The sequence below is a fragment of the Typopeltis vanoorti genome, chromosome 9, assembly GCF_054136105.1.
Source record: "Typopeltis vanoorti isolate ZY-2024b chromosome 9, IOZ_Tvanoo_1.0, whole genome shotgun sequence".
Lineage (NCBI taxonomy): Eukaryota > Metazoa > Arthropoda > Arachnida > Uropygi > Thelyphonidae > Typopeltis > Typopeltis vanoorti.
In genome coordinates, this window is record NC_143557.1 from 42,643,457 (window position 1) to 42,668,463 (window position 25,007).

The following is a 25,007-nucleotide window of genomic DNA, read 5'->3' on the forward strand; positions in this document are numbered from 1 at the left end:
TGTGGATGGATGCATCAATATTTTTAGCATATATGTTAGCACATAAACTGTTTCATTTTATTTGAGATGAATTATCGCTTAGCATTTTATTATATGAAATACTTCTTATTGTAAAATAACTGATTTTCAGATCTTTTGAGATTTTTTTCCCCCCAGATTATTATTATTTGCTGATTTAAATTTTATAGTTTTTTGATTTTGCACGGCCAAGCTCTAGGTACACTTTAAGCAGCATGTTGGAGTTAACTCATACACTAACTCTAAGACATGGCTATTATTAATTTCTTTTACAATGCTATTATTATATAGAATAACCATTCATAACAGATAATAACTTAACATGATTAACTCTAATGAAATAAAGGTACAAATATTTCATACTGAAATTAACAGTACATCATCAGTGTAGAATAAACAGTTAAAAGGAATGGAATACAAAGTACAGAACAGTCGGTGGATTACCAATTAAAATTGTTGCCTCTTGCTAGAAAATTAATATTAATAAAATATTATTAATATTAATTTATTAATATTATTAATCAACAAAATTTCTCCCTCGTCATCTACAAAAGACAAATTAACACCTCTTTCATTAGCTAGCATTTACCAGATACCGTGTGAATGTAATTTAACATACTTTGGCCAAACAGGCCGTTCTGTGGATAAAATAATGAAAGAACATCAGTATTATATCAAATACATGAAATCTCAAAAAGTCTGGTCTGACACAACATAGCATTGACACTAAACGCAATATCCAATGGGATAAGGCTCCTCTTCTCCACAGGTGTAAGTTTAAATATGAACGCCTTTTCAAAGAAAGTTGCGAAGCCCTTTTACATCAGCCAAATTTGAATTGAAATGATTCTTTCTCTTTCCCAAAAGTTTGGGAGATTCTTATCTTATGTAACCATCAAAGAAATAGTTTTTAAGAATTATTTAATAATATTTTATTAATATTAATTTTCTAGCACGCAGCAACAATTTTAATTGGTAATCCACCTACTTTTCTGTACTTTGTATTCCATTCATTTTAACTGTTTGTTCTACACTGATGATGTACTGTTAATTTCAGTATGAAATATTTGTACCTTTATTTCATTAAAGTTAATTACTGTGGTTATTGTGTTAAGTTATTATTTATAGTTACCCCATTGGGCACCTTCAAAGATTAGACATTCATAGCAGATGCCTACAAGTGATAACAGCACACCAAAAGAGCGACATTTGCACCTCATCCAACATGTTAAAAAACTGGAAAATTCATTCTTGTTACAAAATTTTCATAGTAATTATATATGATGATCATCAAATTCCTGAGTTATGATACACAATATTATCAGATCTTCTATTTCAGTCTTCTAAGGCACTTCTTACTATATCAATCCACCTAGATCTTGGTCGTTATCTGGGTCTTTTCATGCCATCCTGGAAATAAACACTTCTTTTGCTAATGAGTCTTCTTTTTCTCTCTGAGTCTGTTTAAGTGATCATACCAGCTGAGATTTGCTCTAACATATTCTTGAATGCTAACAGTGTTGTCTTTTGACTAATTTCTCATTTCACTTGACTTCCTACCATACCAGCTTTGCTAATTCTGTTGTCTGTTTCCATATTTAATTTGCTATCCTTACTGATAATTGTGCATAAATAGTTGAAATATAATAAATTTAGTTTAATCCTTTATCCAAGTGTGAGCAAACAAAGTTTGTGCCTGAAAGTATCTTCAGTACTGGGGTAAGGTGGTACAACACCGGGAAACTCGTTGCAAAGGTGGAGCAAGAAAACATCACTCCTATCTCAGTATCTCCCATAATGCAAAACACATCTCCTTGTGGATATGTATAATGTTATGCATTAAGGGAAGGGCCACTACCCAGACTAGTTTCAACCTTTATTGAGGTCTCTTCAGTGGGAGCCAGGCCCAAGTGGAGATACCAGACAGAAGCATTAGCAAGGTCATCTCTACCTATAGGAGTTGCCAAACGGTGTGCCATCTTTTTATTAAATTACTCTAGATTCAGAGAAAGATGTTGAAAGTTTATTTTTAACTTGGTTAGACTATAATAAATTTAGTTTAATCCGATCTCACGTGCGGATAAAGGATTAAACTAAATTTATTTTAGTCTAACCAAGTGAAAAATAAACTTTCAAATAGTTGAAATGTTTTCATTCAGGGTGCAGTTGATGTTTTCACCATTCCTGATTATTTATATTATCTTTCATTTTCATACCAATTTTATTACAGCAGGTTGTTCAATTTACTCAGGGACTCTTGAAGATTTGTACTACTGGATTTACTTAGGAGTATAACATCATTAGCATAAAGTGAAGAGCTGAGATTAACAACTCCAGTTTTGATATCAGGTTTAATGCAACTTGATAATGTGATTCATATAGATGATGAATAATAGTTGAGATAATCTGTTTGTGTTGCTCCTGATTGAACATCAAACCATGTTCCTGTATCTGCTTCAATTCTGACTGCTGACTTAGTACTCAATTATAGATGATATAAGGTCCTATTTATACCCTGCAACTGTAGTGTTTTGAACAGCTTTTCTCTAGGCACATTATCATGTGCATTTATAGGATCTACAAAACTTATGTACAGGTCCTTGTTATCTTCCTGTCAATTCTTAGTGCCTGACTTACAACTCAGATATAAATTATATATTGTTTGATATAAGGTCCAATTTTCATGGATCTGCAACTTTTATAGATGCTTTATCAGGATCAACAAAACTTACAGATGCTTGTTATATTACCATGATTTTTCAACTATTTGTCTTAAAAATGAAAATCTGATCCTGACAACATCTGTTTGGAATCAGCTGATTCTTCTCTGTTTCCCTTCTACAATTTTTCTTAACCTCTTTTAAAGTAGACTTGCATAAATCTTACCAGGAAACACTTGGTAGAGAAATTGCTCTGTAATTCTCACATTATTTTATTTCCCATTTTATGGATGAGTACTATGAGAGCTCTACTCCAGTCTGAAATTTGATTCTCTGACCAGGCCTTCGGAATTATGCTGTGTAGCCACTGTAAAATTTTATACCTCCGTATTAGATCATTTCTGGTTGAATATCATATACTCTAGCTGCTTCTCTGCATTTCGAGTTTTTGATGGCCTTTCCTGAAAGCCTCAAGCATTAATGCTTGAGGCAGGAAAGTTCAAGAGGAATGCAATTAATTGCATTCCTCTTGAACTTTTTTCCTCCGTGCTATCACTGAGTGTTTCATTTTGCAATTTTTCAAAGTAATTATTCCAGACATTAGAATATCTTTAGTTTTTATGTCACAGTGATTATCTCTGATTTCTTTTAAAGTAGTCTTTTCTCCATTTCCAAGGTTTTTTAATAGCTTCCAGTACATTTTGCAACCTTCTTGGCATTTATCTTCTATATTCTTATTAAAGTCTTGTCATGATTTTTGTTTAGCTTCTTTTCCACATAGCTGTCTTATGTTTTTCTCTGTGTATTCTTTTAGGACATCTGCCGATTTACTTACTGGGATCCTTCATTAGCTTTCTCTCTCTGCTTCACAGCCTTTTTAATTTCCTGAGAAAAATCTGCAAGGATTTTTCTATCCTTGCAGATAACTTCCACATCCTCTTGCTGAATCAGTCAATATTAATTTATTTTTAATGGTATTGATGAGAACACAGACTTATAAGAAAATAATTACTGTTTTTTTTTAACTTATTTGCTGATATTTTGTTGTTATTATATCCAGCATCTTCCGAGCACAAAAGCAGTTTCTCACGATATGCGAAACAACAATTAGATACTGTTGAGATGGGTGATGGTTTGACTGTGCAAAATTTCCCTTTATATGTAGGTTTTCTATAAACTGAAAAAGATAAGGAACCATCTGGAAGACTTGTGATTAGTGTATCCTTGAAGGGCAGACATTCATCTTCCAGTTTCATTGTAAAGTGGATTTTTGGGTGTTGGCTATTTAAATGCGATAAGAATGTATACAATGTGTCTGGAAATAACAGCAAATATGTTAATAAATAGTAGTTATTTTCTTATAAGTCTGTGTTCTCAGCCGAACACAAGTCTTTCCATGCATTTGAATCGTTCAATGTTTTCTTCAGGATTTTTGCACTAAATCTCCAAGATTTAGTTCTTGTTTTCAAACACTTTCATTTTTTCTTGAATAATGTTTGTATACACTGACATCTGGAAGCTGCTCAACTTTAATTCTTTTTAAAATTTTCTCTTCTTTTCAGAATGTTATTTAGTTTTATCCTGCCCCGAACTAAATGGTGTTCACTTCCTATTTCAAATCCTATGTATACTATTTTTTGTTTTGAATGAGTACGAAGATATCACTGTCCACTACAACATAGTCAGTGAGTCTTTTCTTGCATCTTTTCTCCATGTGAATTTGTGCACATCTTTGTGTTGTAACATGGTATTAGTGATGAGTTGACTCTGTTCAAGAGTAATCTAGCTGGTATTAATGATCATTGGCCTGCCCTTTTTTCCAGTTTTTCCCAGAAAATTTCTGTGTCTCCTAACCATTTCCTACTCTGTGGTTTTAGATATGCAATAAGGACCAATTTTTCTTTGTGTTAATGCCTAAAATTCTTCCACTTTTACCTTCTATGGAATTATAGAATACAAATCAGTGTCAGTGTGCAGTCTACCATTCTGATATTTGTCCTCAGCACTCTGGTTGAATACTGTGTGGAATTCAAGATTATACCCCCTGCCGCCGCGCTGAAAAATATACTGACCAAAGAACCCACATGACTGATAAGACATTGGTAGATGTAAATGGGATTATCCATACTATCGTAACATTAACTAGGTGTATATAATGCTAAGCTGCTCAGTTGTGACAAATCATTGAGCTTGACATGTTAAGGGAAAGATAAGATCATAAATATCTGACATGCATTCAAATTGGATTATACTATCTGCACAGAGTTAAATTACTGGTATTATCTTCAATTTATTGCTGACCATGAAACTGGAGGAAGAAATTTTTATTTTCTGGGATAAATAATAAAACTTGTACTTATTTTAATTTAAAAAAACTGACATTTACATTTGTTAATGTATTTAACTATCCATTGAATTACATGTTTTTTGTGGATTGTTTAGATTTTGTTTAAATTCTTCACTTTAGAAATAATGCAGTGTCACTGAAAATGTTTTCAGAGGTTACGAGACCAAATCAAAACTTGGTTGGCATCAAGTGAAATCAAGGACAAGAGAACATTGCAGGAGAACAGAAAGTTGATTGAAACAGTAAGAATTATGCTTTTAACTTTTTTTTCTTGCACTGTTATCTTTTCTCTAACTGAAACGTTTAGAAATTCATCTAAATCTTTATAACTACTTGTAACTCTGTAGCTCTTAGTTATTTGTTCTAAAATTTTGATACCATTTTTAGACTTTGTATCTCCATGTGCCTGAATTGGCAGTTTCATTATGTTCTTATGTGCATTCAAAAGTATACAGTTCTGAAATTTTAATGGTTATTCAAAACTCAGATTATTGAAGTTTGCTGTACAAAACTAATAATTTCTTTTGAATTAACATATATTTCATATATTTGAAAATGATGATGTTCGTTGAGAGTGAAAATGAAAAGCTGTATTACAGTTGTGTACCTTTTAGGACAGGTGTAGCTTTTTGCAGCTGTTGATTTATTTATTCGGTTTGTGCTCCTTTAGTTCTTTATCAGTTGGTTTATTTTTTTATTGTAAAAGACAAACATTACAAGCATAGAGCAGGCTTTTACAAATATCGATGTATTATTCAAATTTTGCACGATAATATTTCTATATGTGTTTTTGATAGCTGCTGCTCATTTTGGTGCATGGAGGGGATCCAACATCATTAATTTAGAAAACTCACACTAAAAATAGCTATATGACATTTTACAATGTGTTCTATAGGATAAAATGAAAAAATGACTTTCGTTTCATCATTTAGTGCTTAGTGTAGTTGTGTAATAATTTAGAAGTAATAGTCTCTGTTGTTCCATATTTCTTGATGACCTTTTAACATTTGATTACATGTAGTTTTTTTTTTTTTTTTTGATAAAATTATTGTAAACTTTATCTGTTAACCCATATTAAGATTCATCATCATCAACAGCCATTGTCAATCCACTGCTGGATGAAGGCCTTTCCAGGATTACTCCAAACTGTCTGTCCGTTGTGCACCTTTCCCATGTCACGCCTGTAAATCTGATGATATCATCAGTCCACCATGATTTAGGTTGGCATCATGATCATTTTTCCTTTCGTTAGAATCCAATTCAGTACTTCTTTTGTAGATCATTGATCTTGTCTTCGAGTAATATGTCCAGCCCATTGCCTCTTCAGATGTTTCACTCTTCCTATGATCTCAGCGACATTCTTCTTTCCATACTAAATTGTGTTGTTCTTAATCTTTGAATTTAGTGTCCATGTTTCACAGCCATTTGTCAATATAGGAAGAATACATTGGTTAAAAGCTTTTCCCTTCAGGCATAATGGTAGTTGGCTTTTGAATATTGACTGCAATTTTCCAAATGCTTTCCATCCAAGCATCGTACATCTTTTAATTTCATCCATGATATTTCGTTCCATTGATATCTGTCGTCGTAAGTATATGTAATGATCTACTTGTTTAATTTAACATTATTGATTTTTATTATTTCTAGTTGGACATAGGCATTGAACATAACTTGGGTCTTCTTTAGGTTTATCTTTAGGCCAGCTGTTTTGCTAGCAATTTAGAGTTCATGGATACAAGTCTGTAATTCATGCACAGTTGAAGTAAAGATAACTATGTCATCTGCAAAACATAAATGGTTTAAATGTCTCCCATTTGTTTTCAGACCTTCCTCTTCCCAGTCAAGAAGTCTGAATATTTCTTCTAGGCATGCTGTGAATAATTTTGGAGATATTATGTCACCCTGTCTTATACCTCTTTGTATTTCCACAGTAGAGATGTTTCTATTGAAATGAATTGCTACTGTTGCATAGGTGTATGATGGTCTTGACGTATGGCTCCTCCACTTGTTGATTTTGTAATGCTTTAAGTATTGCACAAGTTTTTACTGAATCAAAGGCTTTCTCATAATCAATAAAACCAAGACATAATAGTAACTGATATTCATTATACCATTCAATAATCTGTTGTACAACTTGAATGTGGTCCATTGTACTAAAGCCACTTCAGAAGCCTGCCTGTTCTTTCGGTTGTGTTAGGCCTAGAGTTACACAAAGCCTATGAGCCAGGACTTTTGTAAACATTTTGTAAACTATCGATAGTAGACTGATGTGTCGGTAATTCGTTCAAGTCTTCTACTTCACCATTTTTATTTGTATCAGAATTAAAGTAGTCATCTTCCATGTTCTTTGATACATCATTTTTCTTGAGGCATAAGGTAAATGGTTTTGCTATGATTTGGTAGATAATTTCCCCACCTGGCTGTGGATGCTTCACATAACTTCTTTTGGTAGAATCTGTGGCACTCCAGTTATTTCATAGTTGTCTTCTTCTTCATTTAATTCGTCATCTTGATATAATACTGAGTAAAATTCTGTAATTCGTTTTGCTATAGCATATCTTTTTCTGGTTATGGTCCCATCTTGTAGTTTAATTGCAACCATGTTTCAATCAAACTACATTGTTGGTGCATAGACTTAGATGATCTTAAGAGTGCATCTTTTTGAGATTTGAACAACACTTGCTATTCAATCAGATATACTATCAACTTTTGTTTATTGCTGTTCATCAGTTGCTGTTTGGTTTTTCTGAGACCATGGTTGTTTTCAATTGTTTGTTGTGTGAAATTTAAAATTGAATTTTCTTGTTTCTTTTGTGATATGTTTTCTGATAATTTTGCACAATTCAGTGTACAATCCTACCCCGACTTACGCGAATCCGAAGTCGCACGGTTTCATATATGTACATATTTCCGTCCTGCTTCACACCTCACCACTAGTCGTATCTTTCTGGCGACAGCCGCATTGGCCAGTGTCGCACATGCTGTGAACAAGCAGTGACTTGTTTTGCGCACTCTCCATTCATACACGATTTTTATAGTCTACATACCTTGCAATTGTTTAATGTTATGCTCTTGATAAAAATTTTATCACATAAAAAATAATAATGTCATCCAAAGGAAGCAAGTCCGATTCTTCTACAGCTAGTAACAAAAGAAAAACATTGACTTTGGAAACAAAACTCAACATTATTAAGGATTTTGAAGGTGGAATGAAAATTTGTGAGCTAGCAAAGAAGTTTGATCTACAGGAATCCACAGTAAGAACAATCATAAAAGAACGGCTTACAGATTTTGGAGGACATAGATTCTAACAAGGAATGAATTGTAGCCACAATGTAAGTAATAAAAAAACATTAGCTTGCTATGAAGAAATTTTGCGTGACAAGAAAAAGATATTATGCCATCAGACGAATCTCTAGATTTTATGAAACCATTGACATCGAAATAACTTTCTTTTTTTTTATGTTCGAAAAACTACAATTATGATTATATTTCTTAAAAAAAATAGGTGTTTTTGTAAACATTTGGTCCCAATTAAATAATATTTTGTTTGTTTGTATGCAAAATTATACCCGAGTTATGCGAATTCGACTTATGTGCTTTTTGTTGGTCCCACCTGCCACGTAACTTCGGGGTATGACTGTATTCAGTTTTATTCTAGGTTATTTGCTTGTTTCATTTCTCTTTGTTTCTTTAGAAATTTTGTCTTGTTTCTGTTTTGTGGTACCAGCTGTTTCAAGTGAACATTGTAAAAGGTTTTGGATAATAATGCTGTTACTTTTTGATCAATCAGCATTTGTACATCTATGTTATGCTTTGATTTTCTTATTTCTTTTTGGCAGTTTATTTGAATCTTAGTGCGTACCATACGATGGTCACTTCCAATGTTGAAGGTGTTTATAACAGAACAGTTCTGAAAGATGCTTTTCTTATTGCTGAGGACCAAGTCAGTTTCACTAGTTTTCCATTTGGACTTTTTCATGTCCACTTCCTGTGTGTTGTCTTCTTGGAAAAAGAATTCATGATGTACAGGTTTTCTTTTTATGCAAATTCTATTAGCCTTGCTCCTCTATCATCTCTCATGCCATATCCAAAATTTCCCATTGTGCTTTCATCTGATTGTTGTATACCAATTCTAGCATTAAAGTCTCCCATTACAATTATGAAATGATGTTTTCTTTTATTGTCAAGTTGGGATACATCATGATAAAGGTCTTCAATTTTTTCATCAGTATGACTTATTGTTGGTGCATAGACTTGGATGAACTTAAGAGTGTATCTTTTTGTGATTTAAACAACAATACTTGCTATTCAATCAGATATACTATCCACTTCTGTTATGTTGTTCCTCAATTTTTTGTTAATCATGAATCCAACTCCACTAATTCTTTCCCTATCATGGTCTGTGTAATACAGTATGTCTCCTTTTTATAATGGTGAAGAATTTCTTCACCATTACTTCTAACTTCACACAGTCAGAGTATGTCCCATTTTAGTTCAGTTAGCTGTGCTTTATTGCTCAGAGTCCTACAGTTCAAAGTCCCATGGTCTAGTTTCTAATGGCAGCATGATCTGGTTACCTGGGGATTCTTAGCCCCTCTGCCTTCGTGTTTAGCTGCCTGCTGCCATAGGTAGTAACAATCTGCCCTCAGGGGAATGAGGGCCATTTTATTCCTGTTTGATTCATCTTGGAAGATTGGACCATAATTCACCACACTGACCCACTGCAGGTTGGTGAATGGCAATATTTTCACATGAGATTGCCAGTCCCAAAGCCACTGGTCCATGGCTCTTTATTCAATATGTTCAGAGCTGCCCTGATATGCAACGGATGGTAGTTCCCCCTATCTGCCACCTAGGGAATATGTTCAGTAGCCAGTGAGAGCCCCAAGATTACTGTTCAAAATTAGAATAAAAACAATACACCGTATTTTTCTGTGTATAAGACGAACCCAAAATTAAGAAATCGATATTTTAAACATAAAACCGAACACATTTGATATATTTTTAAATATTCAAAGTATATTTAGTAATTAGATAATATTTTTAAGATGCATAATAAGATGGGTTTTTTAAGGATGCATTTTCTGGGCTAATTTGGTTCATGTTCTCATGGCCAAACCTCTCCTCATGAAGTGAAGCACCATTTTGCCTTTCCTGTGAAATCGACAATGTTCATTTCTCTTGCATACCTTTTTTGCCTCATATTGAATAAGCTTGGTTGACACACATATCCCATTCTGGTGCTGCTCCATAATCTAAGTCTTAAGCATCTGCGCCAAGATTGGCCATTTTGCTGGTTTTCCTCTTAAGACCCTCTTCTTTTTTGGCATCTTGAGTAGTTGTTCTTCCTGTTTTCTCCACTGTCTAATCAAGTGAGAGAATGTCCAAACTCTCTCTCTGAAGTTTTATTTGCATGATTGATGACTTTTAACTCGAATTTTAAGAATATGACAATCGTTTTTTATTTTTGGACATTTTTATGGGCTAGTGTTCAAAATATTGTTAATGCATTAACTTACCCCGCCAACGAGTTGCAGATGTATAAATGCTTTCAGAGTTCTGATTGGTTTATTCAGAATCAGCCGTTAATGATGTCAATTGACAGAGTTAACAAAGGCTAGTGATTGACGGAAGCCTGTTCACGGAGACAAGGTACCGGGAGTTTCATTACGGCAACCGCAGGTCTCTCAACCGGTTATCCTCCATGTATAAGACGACCCCCAATTTTTGGTCTAAAATTTTTAGAAAAAAATATATCGTCTTATACACGGAAAAATACGGTAACTCAAATTGAAATTGTTCACTCTTTATAAAACAAATAGAACTCTAGGCCCTAATTTAATTACTTTCATGATAATTAGATCCCAGTGTAACACAATACTTGTACTTGAATGTTTTTGCAGTGCATTTTCCAGCTCTGACCTATTATTATTATTATTACGGGTGACTCCAGGGAGTCCTTAGACTCATCGAGGGAGGCCCTAAACATTATGTCTGCACAACTATACGACATTCTCACAGTATCTATCATACCTTGCCTTGAACTCGCTCACCGTCATAGTACCCACAACAGACTCTGGCAGCTTATTTCACTCATTTACCACTTTAAAAGTAAAGAACCCAGCTCTAACACCCCTGCTAACCACACTCATGCCCAGCTTCCATAGGTGTCCCCTAGTTCTCCCACCACCAATCCTGATCTCAAAAATATCCTCTGAATTAATCCTATAGAAACCCTTTAGCAATTTGAATGTCTCAATCATATCTCATCTTTTCCACCTATCAACTAATTTCTGCAACCCATAAATCTTCAACCTGTTCTCATATGGTTCATTCCATAGACCTGCTATCATTTTAGTCACTCGTCTCTGGATCCTCTCCACCTCCTCCCCATCAAGAAGGAACCTAGGTGACCAAATCTGGGCACAATAGTCGAGATGAGGTCTTATTAAGGCATGGTACAAAGGTACAATAACTTGCTCGTCAAGGTATTTTTCAACAACCAAGTGAGTTGATGAGCTGATTTCGCTACTTTTGCAATGTGCCCCCTAAACTTCATCTCCCTATCCACCAACACTCCTCTTGATGAGTCCCTGGCCTCATCAATCTCCTGGGGTATAGTTACACCAATGTGGTATACTGCTGCTAATCTTTTCATCCCAAAATGCATAACCTTACATTTTGTCACATTAAATTGACATCCATTCTCCTTAGCCCAGAACTCCAATCTATCCAAGGCGTCCTGCAAGATTTTGACATCTTCTGCATTCACTATTGCCCTACCCAACTTTGCATCATCAGCGAACAAATGAACTGTTCCTCTTAGATCCTTCCCTATATCGTTAATGAACAAATTAAACAACAGTGGTCCAAAACAGAATCCTGCGGCACACCATTAGTCATAGGCCAGCTTTTGGACTCTACTGCTGAATAAACTACTCTCTGATATCTCTCCATAAACCACCCACCTGTCCATCTCACCAACCCTATATCCATTCCCATATGTTGTGTTTACGGATTAGAATTCCATGTGGTATCCTGTCAAGTGCCTTAGCCAGGTCCAGCAGTATCGCTGTAAACCCATTACCCTTATCCAGTTCAGCCATCACTGTGTTATAAAACTTGAGCAAGTTAATGAGGCTTGATCTACCCTTCACAAAGCCATGTTGTTCCCTGTACAGTATCTCATTTTCATCAATCCATTCCTGTATTTTTCCCTTGACTACTTTCTTCAAGACCTTGACAACGACTCCTGATATGCTGATCGGCCGATAATTTGCAACTGTAGTCTTGGATCCTCCTTTATGCAGTGGAACTATTTTCTCCTCTTTCCACACCTTCGGGACTTAATCAGACCCGAGACTCAGATTAAACAACATGGTCAAGGGCACTGCTAATTCTTTAGCCACTTGACGCAAGACCCGTGCAGGTATACCATCCAATCCCACTGATGTATTCACATTAAGGTTCTGTAATAGACTATTCACCTCTACTTCATTCATCACAATTCCTGTTTATATAAACTAATGGTTCCTTGATTTTTCCAGTGTCACCACCTGGATGATATACTTTTGCAAAGTGCTCACTCAGTAACTCCACTAAATCGACTGATTCAGTGACCTCCTTACCATTGTCATTCCTTAAAATCATTTTGCTGTGTACAGTTTTTTCCTTGCTTGCATCATATTGAGAGAACTGTTTGGGATTCTCTTTAGCTTGCATAGCTAGTTTCCTTTCATAATCCGCTTTTGCTTTTTTTACCACACTTGTTACCCTTCTGGACTGCACTTTATACCATTCGTGTGCCTGCATTTCACCTCTTTCTTTAAATTCCTTCCACAGTTGTTTCTTTTCTTTTGCAGCTCAAGCTTAATAGTGTTATTCATCGATTTAAACCCTACTTGTTTTACTATTCAGACCTTAGGTATACAAACAGCCATAACCTCCTGTAAATGCTTCTTGACCACTTACCATGCTTTATCGACATCCAGCCCTTGCAGTTGTACATGCCATGGCATTGATCCAAGCAATCTCCTAAGCTTGTCATACTTGCCAGCACTGTAATTCCACATACCCTGTCTTAATCGAAAATTCCACACCTTTAGCCACCTCCCAGGTGGCTGAAGGTATGGAACAAGACCTCATGATCACTCTCACCAATAGGTGGCAACATGGTCATATTGATTACAATCAAATTCTGAGATGCTATTACCAGGTCAAGTACTCTCACACCCCTAGTATTTTCAATTACATGCTGTTTCAGATAGTTATCCCTTAATAATTGAATAAAATCCATTTCCTTCCTCACATGTGTCCTCTTCTCCTTCCAATCAATGTTACCATAGTTGAAATCCCCCATAATAATTACCCTCCTTCCACTCATTTCATCAATTTGTTTATGCATACTATCTCCATCATCTATTCCATCACCTGGTCTATAGCAGGTGATGGAATAGATGATGGAGATAGTCTCAATCTCGCACCAAATTGCCTCAAATGAGCTCTTTTCACTATTCTGCGATACAACTTCAATTCTCCTTGGCTGCAGTTCATCAGCTATCATCAATAGCACTTCTCCCCCCATTTTATTCTCTCTGTCCCTCCTAAACACACTATAACCTACACATTCTATCCCATTAACTATATCATCTTCCGTCAGCCATGTTTCACTAATGCCAATAACCTGTGGCCAGGAAGAGGCAGTCAAGGTCAATAATTCTTCCTTCGTGTTCCTAATACTCCTGGCATTAGTATAGATGAAATGCAGTGATCCCTTTGTCCCACCCTTATCTTGATACAATATTCTAACTATCCCATTCCGATTTTTTTCCTTAGTACTGGCTCGGGTACATTATATACATTCTTACGCTCAACTGTCTCACTGATGTCCGCATACCCCCCCCCCCCCTTGGTAGTTCTAGTTTCCCTGGTTCTGCACATCCATTTTCACTTCATTCAGCAACACATTTTCCAGTCTCTACACACCAAATCCATTTAAATGGAGGCCATCCATTTTGTATAAATCCTTTCGCCCATAAAACTCATTCCACTCGTCTACGAATTCCACACCACAACGTCTGCATAACCTGTGCATAATGTCATTTGCGATTATGGTCCTCCTTCTAAACTCTTCTCTGTCATACCGTGGCAACAGACTCACCATTCTAACTCTGTCACTCTTTTCTTTTGCTACCGTTAACAATACTTTCAAGTCCTCTCTCATAAAAAATTTATCTCCTTTCAATTCATTCGTACCTGCCACAACTATCAATTCTTTCACCCTCTGTTTTTGCGCTCTAATACTCTCACTTACATCCTTAAATTTCGCACCCGTAAGTACGATTTAGTTAAACTCCCATCTATCACTCCTTTTAATAACGAGTCACCATACAACACTGTTTCCTTCATTTCAGAAACTCTCCCACTCTTAAGCTTATTTTTCCTTTCAAACACTTGTTTATTTACGTTAGCCGAATCACTCTGGATAGAGTTTTGCAGGTGCTCTAATTGCCGCTGCGCATTTTGTATCACTGCGTGCAACCTAGCGATCTCACTTCCTACAAATAATTCCTCATTTTTTTTATCATTTAAACTTTTCTCTCTCTGTATAGTTGCTTTCGCTCTTTTTTTGATCACCGCTCTCATTGCCATGTTGTACATTGCAATTCCCTATCAAGCCACTATTTTCACTCACATTCTGGCTTTCTTCAACCATAACTGTCTCACAACCTGACACTTACTTCAACTCCTCACTTTTCTTACACTTTCTGCACATTCTCCCACCACTATCACTTTCAATCCAAACTCCAGCCTCATTCAGGAATGCATACATCCTACACACATCACATTGGACAAACTCTTTCATATTACAGTTTTTGAACAAAGGCGTTGTATTTTTGGGCGCCATTATCTTATGTCGCATTGGTGCCATGTGCTAATCTATGAAACGTATAATTAAAATACTAAATTAAATAAAACGGAATTCACACCAAAATCACACAGACACAACAAGCTACCAAAATTAGACAATATTACGTTATGATTTAAACCTATATTCTAATTTTCACTCAAAATTATACTTAGCTTTCAGGAGCTCTCTGAAAACACTACAGACCGTGTAGCCCTTTAATGGCCAATCAAATCTTTGTTTGTCATTGACATTAATTAGCAACACCTAAGTTATGTAGCTGTTAGGAGGTGGCACTATAGAAAGGAGTAGGAAAGAAAACAAGAAAATGAAGGGTAAATTCATAACAAAAGTTGAAAGTAAACTAAAATCATGGTTGGCCAGAGTTAAAGTTGACATGATGCTGATTAATGTGATTCTGGAGGATTCTTCTGAACTTAGAGATTGGGATGCAGTTCATGAGATGATCTTATAAAATGAAAGTATATTTTGTGGAATAGCTTTTTTTTATTTGATTTTATGGGATATATTGATATCATGATCTGCTAAAAAAAATGCTGTTTTGACAAAGTGGATGTAGTTATATTCACTGCAACAGTTTGTGGATACAACTACCGTTTGAAGTAAAAACTGTTAAAATTCTTTAATTAACATGAAAAATACAAGGAATAAGTAATGCAACTTATTTACGGCCACATATTTCAGAAATATATGGCCTTCAATACATTTTCGTGTTATTTAAAAGAAACCTCTCATGGCACAAGTATCTCTTAACTATTAAAATTGTTGCCTTGATGTTTTGACCTTCATAGAAAAGTTTTACATATACAAATGAACAGAAATTAATCAATGGTTCTGTAGTTAAACTGCATAATCCAGTCTACACCGACACTAGGAGGAGAGAGTTGCATCAAATGAAAGAAAGTGATTAAATAAGGTTCTACACTTTTCTTCCTTATGTAATATAGCATGAAAAAACACAGTATTCTTTGGGACGAAGCTCATCTTCTCCGTAGAAGCAGTTTTAAATATGAATGCCTTTTTCAAAGAAAGATGAGAAGTCCTTTCACACTTTTGAATGACCTAAGCCAAATCAGGACACCCCCCACCCCTCCAAAAAACGGATGATTCTCATTTTATGTAAACATCAAAATAGTTTTAATATTATTATTTTATTAATATTAAATTCTAGCATGCAGCAACCATTTTTAATTGGTAAACTGATTTGTATGTACCTTGTTTTCTTCTTTGATTTGCTTTCTGTTTCTACACACTGATAATGTACTGCTGCGTTCGGTATACAAAATATCTCTACTTTCGTTATAGTTTATTACTGATTTTTGTGTAATTTTGATGTTTTATAGTTAGGCCACATTTACCTTTAAAAATTAGACTTATTACCATATATTTCTTTTATTTAACTGCAGATACTGATTTAATTCATACTGACCTTGATAATTTGATACTGCACCTCTCTTCCCATACGAGGGTGGTCTAAAAATTTCTCAGCCTCGATCATAGATGGCAACACTGTCAGCAAGATTTTTTTCCAAGTTGGTACATCTGTCATAAGTATTCATGTGAAATTGCAAGTTATTCTATCAAGTAGTTTGTTATATACAGCTGTCTGAAGCAGAAGTGTTGTCTGTATCCCTTGAAATTGATAAAACTGAGTATCGTGTGGTTATAAAATTCTTTGTAAAAAAAAGGTTTAACGGGAAAAAAAATTCTTGTGAAGTTCATAAAAGTTTAGGGGCACTCTTCTCCTTTGTTTTCGACAATTAAGAAATGGGCTGCTGAGTTTAAACGTGGCTGTACCAGCCTTGAAGATGATCCATGTGAAGGATGTCCAAAAAGTGTAACAACTCAAGAAATCATTGACCAAGTGCACGATATGGTATTGGATGACTGGTGAGTCAAATTGCATGAAATTGCTGACACTATAGGCATTTCAAAAGAATGTGTAGGATATATTTTTCATGAAGAATTGCAAATGAAAAAGCTTTGTGCAAGATGGGTGCCATGCTTGCTCACAGCTGATCAAAAATGCACTCGCATGAAAATCTCTAAACAGTGCTTGGAGCATTTTAACAAGAAAAACTGATTTTGTGTGTTGATTTATTACTATGGATGAGACTTGGATTCACCATTACACAGCAGAATCCAAACAGCAGTCAAAACAGTGGACAGAAGCCAGTTGTTCAGTGCCAGAGAAGACAAAGTTGGTTCCATCAGCAGGAAAGGTCATGGCATCGGTGTTTTGGGATACTGAAGGCATTTTATTTATTAATTATCTTGAAAAGGGTAAAACAGTAACCAGGGAATATTATTCTGATCTTTTAACCAGACTAGACGAAAAAAAATGTGTGAGAAAAGACTCGGTTTACAGAAGAAAAAAATCATCTTTCATCAAGAGACAATGCACCTGCCCACAAAGGTGTTTTGGCAATGGGAAAATTAAGGGATCTGCACTATGAATTGTTGAAACATCCACCCTATTCCGCATATATAGCTTCCTCTGACTTCTATCTCTTCTCAAAACTAAAACTCTTCCTCGCTGGTCAGCATTATTTTTTTGAAAAATTTCTTTCAAAATTATTTTTTGAAATTTATAATTTCAAAAAATAATTTTGAAATTAAAAATTTGTTTTGTCATTGTTAGGCCGAGAACTTTTCAGACCACCCTCGTACTTGTGGACCACTTCAATGGACACAACATTCTATGAAGTAGTGCCAACATGAATTGGCCAAGCCAGATTGTTGACGGTATGGTTGATGGTAATGAACTCTCTCTCTCTCCTATTCATAGTATATCTTCACCACAAACATCTTCTGTTTCACAGATGCCCAGGTGGAAAATTATTGAAGCCGACTGCGAATATCTTTTCCCATCTTCTAAAATTTTAATCCACGGACATTCAGCAAAATGTGCATTGATGATATGGTGATGCATGTAATAGATTTTGTTCATGTTGCTACAGTTAAAACTGCATTTTTCATAAACATCAAGATGATGTTTCTGAAATCTTCCCAAAACCATGGCAGAACCTTTAGTGCCAATCAGCAAACTGCATTTTTCAGAAACGTTAAGATGATGATTGTATCCAAAACCATAATGGAACAGTGAGTGCTAGGTAACCCTCCCCCCCCCCCCCACTTAAAAAATGAATATTGAGTATTGGGAATATATTTAGTGATATTCTTATGACACAAATCTCATAGGCTTTCAACATGCTTGGGCTTAAGCACTAGTTCCTAGTTTTTCATAATCTATTATTCATGTAGCCTCCTGTAAAAATGATGTGCAATAGGATACAGAAATTGAAGGGATATAATAATGTTATAAATATAATATTAAATAAATATAATGTTCCAAGTTGAACAACTGGGAACATATGATGGGCATGTAGTTGCTGAATCCAAAACAGCAGACACTTTAACAGAAAGCTTACTTAAAATCTCAAGTGCTTCATCTCCTCCAGAAAATTTATCATATTCAAGGCAAGAAACAGAGGCTTAACTTTTTTCATCTGTATGGAGCTGTATAATCAACTGCTAATTAATGAAGAACTGAAAAGAGCACATTTTAATTTTTTTTCCTCTCTCTCTGTGCTTGCATTGTACTGCCTGATGACATCCATCATAGGATGATAAAATATCTTCCATTATCTTCCCTGGATTTCTACATACTTTTCCCATAAAATACTTACTGAGGAGGAATTTCCAGAATTCACATTATAAGACAATTAATATTTGCTTTCCCCAAGCTATTTAAAGCTGCAAAAAATAGCAAATAATTTCTGTCTTATTTATTGCTTTCTGAGATTTTGGAATACATCTTTAATGACAAGCATGTATACTTTTTAGAAAGCAATGAACTTTTCTCCAACACACTGATATAGTGTGGCTTTTATAGACAATTGATATTCATACATTTGATCAGTTTAGAGACAAACTGATCTTTGACATGGTAAAAGCTTATGGCAAAGTCTGAAGATTGGGTATATTCAAAGATCTTTATAATCTAGATCTCAGGAATATCTTCCATTTTGTTAACTGTCAACTTCACACCTAGAATTAAGATTGTTACAGACTAACATCTGCAGCCATAGAAATCAAGTTTTTAGGACTCGTTTGTGAGAGAAAGCTTACATCCCTTGCATTCTGAAAGATAAGTGCAAGAAAGCCTTGAATATGCTGCACACAATGAAGTGCTTGATGATTTCAATTGCTTTGCCTTTTTCATGGATTTGCTTACTCATAGGTTAATTATGGGTTACAATCTGCGACTCTGCTAGGGAGCATACCCTTTTGTGAATCCTGTTCATCATCATGGTATCATCCATTTAGAGTCTTTATGCTGGAAGCAAATGAACCTGCTCTAGTTGTGACAGTTTTCACTTAACTATGCATTAGCCTAAGGACTGATATTTTTTCTTTACTTTTGAAAGTTTCATTTTATACATATCAGAATGCCATCTGCTTGTTTGGTGATGTGAAAGAGATTATACTAGCACTTACCATTAATGTAGACAACATTACCTGCACTAAACACAACAGTATTTCCCCATTGGAGGTTTGCACTTATGCAGCCTCCCACAGTGCCAGGTAAGGAACTTGCTTATCCTATTTTCAGTCTCTTGACAGCTTTTAATGCACACAGAACAGAGTGCTCTGATTTCTTGTCAGTCTGTACCAACTGTTTGAAATCTGAGGCCTCTGTTTGATGTGCTGCTGTTTCTTCTGACTGTGTTGTTTTAGGTCAAGTTCCACACAAATGCAATAACTATTTCTGAGCTGCATGCAATATATTTTGAGATTTTACACATAAAAGGAAATCACCACCAAAAATGTGTGATATATACACTCATCTCTTCTCTTACATACATTCCACATCTAGCTCTATAATGTTTTACAATTATTATATTAGATGAAGACCTTTAAATAGATTGTGCTGGATTCTCAACCACATTGGAATCAATGGAAATGAGACTGCAGCTGCTAGGTCATGTTCTACTTTATCCATATACTGTTTGTCAGTTATTATACAGATTATTAATAAAAGCAGGGTTAATCAGTCACAGTCATCTTCACAGGAGACATTAGCAAATAAATTGCATGAGACTAAGCCTGCAATTCAGCATTGACAGTCCAGTCTATATATGTATAAGAGAAAGTTATTATTGCTAGGCTCTGCATAGATCAGTTATCTAATTCTACTGAAAATAGTTGAGCTGCCTGTGCATATGTGAACACAATTTCACTTACATTATCATATATTATCTTCTGTTGGAATATGGTAGTAGTTCACTTTGAGAGAGGAAGGTAATTTTTACTAATCTGGCTTAGCCATATACTCACTCAGGCAAATCTTACCAGACTCAAATTTGAAGCTTTAATCTTTTTATAAGGAGTTAATTTTGTAATGATACATCTGATGATAAAATGTGGTTCACATGTACAGTTTGGCATTTACTGTCATTGCACCAATAAATCTCAAACCTAACCGAAACCTGTTATTCCTTTTGCACAGTGTTTAGGTATCAGTCTGTTATTAACACAAGGGAGAACTAGAACTAGTCATTAATTTTTTAAATTTTATTTGCAAGGCTCTTCTACTGACTTTTTATACATTTTGAAGTTTTTAATTATTCCCAGAGACCATTATCTTTTACCCACTTCACATGCACCAGTAGCATATATCTCAAGGTGATTGATAAAATGAGATGTTTTGCTCTGTAGTACATCTTATAAGAAAGATAGAAGAATCATCTTTATCACCTTTATCTATTATTTTAGTTTTCTTAGTATTTATAATCAAATCTAGCCCAGCATCATCACTCATAAGAGCAAAGTAGTTTGTTTACTTCCATTTATATATATATTTGTTTACAATATAAATAATGCTAGTTCAGTAGAAGATCCACATCAGACGCTCTAAGATTTTAAACTCCTTAGTTCCTCCATTTCTTTCCTTCAGTCTTTTTCAACATAAAATCATTTACAGTGCTAAATAGCAGAAAAAGTGACAGGGTAACTCTGTTCTTACTATTCACTATATATTTATCTTTTAACACTTCATCATTTCTGGTAGTCATTTGTGATCAATTAATTGGCTGATCAAGATCAGGTGCAGACGATGTGTGATTCACACACCCTTGATGCTTAAGAACCATTTGGCCATGCAATCTGATGCCCTTTTCCTATTCTTCTGTTTTTTGTTCTATGGTAACACTGTATAGGTTCAAAATACAGCGGGGCTTCATTTCATGTTTCTGCTATTTATGAAGATTCAAATTAATGAACATCTCCAAATCAACAGCAAAAAATCAAAATCATAAACACAGCATGCTGGCATTGTTCACGATGGTCTTTTGTTTTATATTCTATGGCATTGTGGGTAGAGATTATAAAAGAGTTTTATGTTTTGGTCCGCTGTGAACCACTTTGAATGACCGATTAAAAAAAAAAAAGTGAAAGTTTTGCTAATATCAGTATTTAAACAGCACATTAAAATGTCAGAGTGCTGAAGGGTCAAAATTGTATTACTGGGAGGAGACAACCATGTATCCTTTCAAGGAATGCAGAGAACTGACTGGGGCTTGTGAATTAATGTCCACTGCTCACCTTCTTGCAGTGCAGCCTGTTAGGTATCTACCCAACTGTTGAATAAATGAGGATGGACTGGCAGTTTGGGATTTAGCTGACCAAATTATATTCTTATTGGCTTAAACCACAATACAAAATGATGATATAACATGACAGAATTTTATGCTGGCTGGGACATCATCCAAAGCCCTCTTTGTTTTCGTCAGAAAACCAGGATGAATAGCACGAAATCCTTACTCAACATCAGCAGAGTTCAAGATTCGTACTATCATTGTAAGAAGCATCAAAAGAAATGGAACTAAAACAAAGAAGACAAAAAGAGGCATTCTTTCTAAGCAACAAATATAAAATGCTATATTCAGACAATAACAATCAGGGAAAAGCTATAGTATTCAATGCTAAATACAAGAATAATCTTATTCAATGGCAGGCAATATCACGTAGAGCAGCATTTCTTAACCTTTCTAAGCTCAAGGACCAGTAAAATGCCTAAAACAATTCTACGGACCACTAAGTTATATAATTTTTTAAAAACCTTTGTGGGGGATTACCAACATTTGGGGAAAACTGTGCCATTAATAACATAATAAATCTAAAAGTATGTGTTGAATACATATGGAAACATAATTAAATTGGAAGTAAACGGTTAAAAATCTATCATCATTGAACAAAGTTTTAATTTTTATTAAAGAAATAAACAATATGATATAATTATGTTACTACTTTTAATGAGATGGTTGAGCTTCTCATTAAAAGTAGTGAAGCTACTTTTAATGAGATGGTTCAACTTCAGCCCTTGCAGAGTTGCTGGATATCTTGCTCAATATTGGTCAACTTCAGTTGAAGATTGGCATACACACTAAGACAATTTCTGTATTTTGTTTTTATTTGAAGGAGTGATCAAAATCCTTTCTCACAAGGATAGGTTGTAAAAAAAAAACTGCATGACGATTTTCAATGCTTCTTCGGATAATTCAGGAAATTCACTTTTCACTGAAGGTGAGATCCAGAATCGAGCTGAACCAAGATCACGGAATTGCATTATAAGCCCACTGTCACTTGAAAGCTCAATTAACTGTTCTTTTTTCGATAACGAAAGGTCGTTAACTGTAAGCTTGAAATGGATCATGAACCCACAGAAAAATCTTATAAAAGTTATTCAGAAAATATGTTTCAAAATTCTGTTTCAGAGTTTTGAGGTGGTCACGAACCCTTTCCAGAAACTCAGAATCAACAAAAATATCATTTTCCACTAAAAAGGATTCCAATGTTGGAAAAGATGCAATTGTCTGTCTTTTACTTGTACATCACTAATCCATAACACCATTTCTTTTCTCGAAAGCCTTTATTTTGTCGTGGCATAAAGAACAGTTAAAGAATTTCCCTGAAGGGAGAGATTTCTTTCATTTAATTTCGAAAAAATGTCTGAAAGATGGGATGGTGTTGATAACTATGCTTCGTCAACAAGGAGTGATGCAAAATCAGAATTATGTTCATTTACACACAATAAAACTTTGTGCCTTACTTGAAATAAGCTTGTTAGTACTTTGCCCTTGGAAAGCCAGCGAATTTCTGAATGAAGCAAAAGTTTTATATATTCTCTGCCCATTTCATCGCAGAGTACTGAAAATAACCTTAATAATATTAACTAGCTTTATAGCGTTGTATAGCACAGTTTTAAATTCTGGTGGCATTCCTTTGGAGGCTAACTCTTCCCTATGTATGAAACAATGTTACCCAATTCATATCCAGAGCTATTTCCTTGAACTTAGAAACAACCCCACTATGCCTGCCTGTAAGGGCATGAGCTCCATCCGAACAGAAGCCCATACATTTTCCCCACTGGATCTCTTTGTGTATTATGTAATTATTGAGATCGTGAAATATTTCTTCTCCAGTTGTTCGGGATGACTAAGTTTTACAAAACAGAATATTGTCATGAATATTGTTATCATGCGCGTATCTTATGTAGCATATGAACTGCACATCATTTGAGACATAGCAGTTTCATCTGTTTGTAACGCATAATAAGGGATCTTCTTAACTCTTTCGATTAACTGAGATTCTACGTCACCTGCCATATCATTAATTCTGCGATCGACGGTGTCATTTGAAAGAGGAATTAAAACAACAACTTTTAATAACTTATTGCCATTACAATATGTACCCAATACAATATTTATAGCTGGAAGTAGTAAATTTTCCCTGATAGAAAGAGATTTCCCTGTTTTCGCAATGCACAAACTTAAGAGATAGGATGCTTCCAGTGCCTTGCTATTAATCGAACCCATAGTGGCTGAAACTATATTTTTCCCATGATTTAATGTCCCTAAGCATCGCTGAAAATTGGCTTATTTTTCACATCACAATGTTTAGTTTCTAAATGTCGTCAGAGTTTCGCAGGTTCCATGCACTTGTTCAACAACACTTCATAGCACAAAAGACATTGAAGTTTCTGTTCACTTACATCTCCACACCAATATTTCCACACCATCTCCACACCAAAGAAAGTTTTAAAACGAATCAAAGTGAGCAGCATTCATAGGTGAACTGTAGACTCAAATGCACATGCATCATTCAAGAAAAAATGAGAGTCCAAAAACTAGAACCAAACCTTCGAGATTCAGTGGCAAAAACCGTGACGAAAACATTGATCGATTCAGCCAGAGAGGCATGTGGTGAGGTTGTGTGAAACCACAGAAAAATCAGAACTCCACAGTGGACTCAGGAAGTTAAAGAAGCAGTCAAGGAAAAGAAAAAAGCATATAGAAAGTTCCTGGCAAGGAAGTGAACTTGTGCTCTTAGAGAATAGAGGAAAATGTAAGAAAGTGAAGCATTCTGTAAAACTAACAAAACAAAAGTCATGGGAAGACTTTTGTAAGCACATCGAAAATAAATATCAGGAATGTCGAATTATTCTGGAAGTTATTGAAAAAGCTTAGAAATGGAGGAAAGAGTATTGTAAAAGGAATCAGAGATGATGGTGACATGAAAATTGAAGATAAAGATATTCTAGATGTCTAGAGTAATTACTTTGGGACTGCTAAATGAAACAAACAGTATCAACATGGTAGTAAAAAAAAACTCCCAACAGGAATGCAGTCAGGAATAGATATCCATACTTGAAGTATAAAAAGTCATCAAAAACATGAAATGCAGAAAGGAGTAGTTAAAATTCGACCAGAAATGCTGAAATGTGGACAGACAAAAGTTTTATAGTGGCCAAAGTACATAATTCAGAAAGCCTGGTCAGATGGTCGAGTTCTGGATGATAGGAACATAGCTCTCATAGTACTAATCTATAAACAAGAAAATAAAACTGAACGAGAATTATACAGGTATTTCTCTACTGAGTATTCCTGGTAAAATTTATGCACGTATACTTGAGAAATGGCTAATTTAAAAATGTGGAAAGGAAACTTGGTGAAGAACAAACTCAATTCAGGCCAAATAGATGCTGTCA

At 35.0% G+C, this 25,007-nt stretch overlaps 1 protein-coding gene across 4 annotated transcripts in view; it reads left to right on the top strand.

Annotated features, from left to right (window-relative positions):
• LOC150103008 (CCR4-NOT transcription complex subunit 3-like) overlaps positions 1-25,007 on the top strand; it is a 447,199-nt gene that overhangs the window by 138,508 nt on the left and 283,684 nt on the right. For 3 of the 4 annotated variants that reach the window (XM_090398514.1, XM_090398516.1, XM_090398518.1), the window contains exon 4: positions 5,178-5,267. In XM_090398514.1, the coding sequence (XP_090254640.1) occupies positions 5,178-5,267 (90 nt within the window). Of the gene's footprint in view, positions 1-5,145; positions 5,268-25,007 lie in introns of all 4 variants that reach the window. The other variant, XM_090398517.1, reaches the window with a different exon arrangement.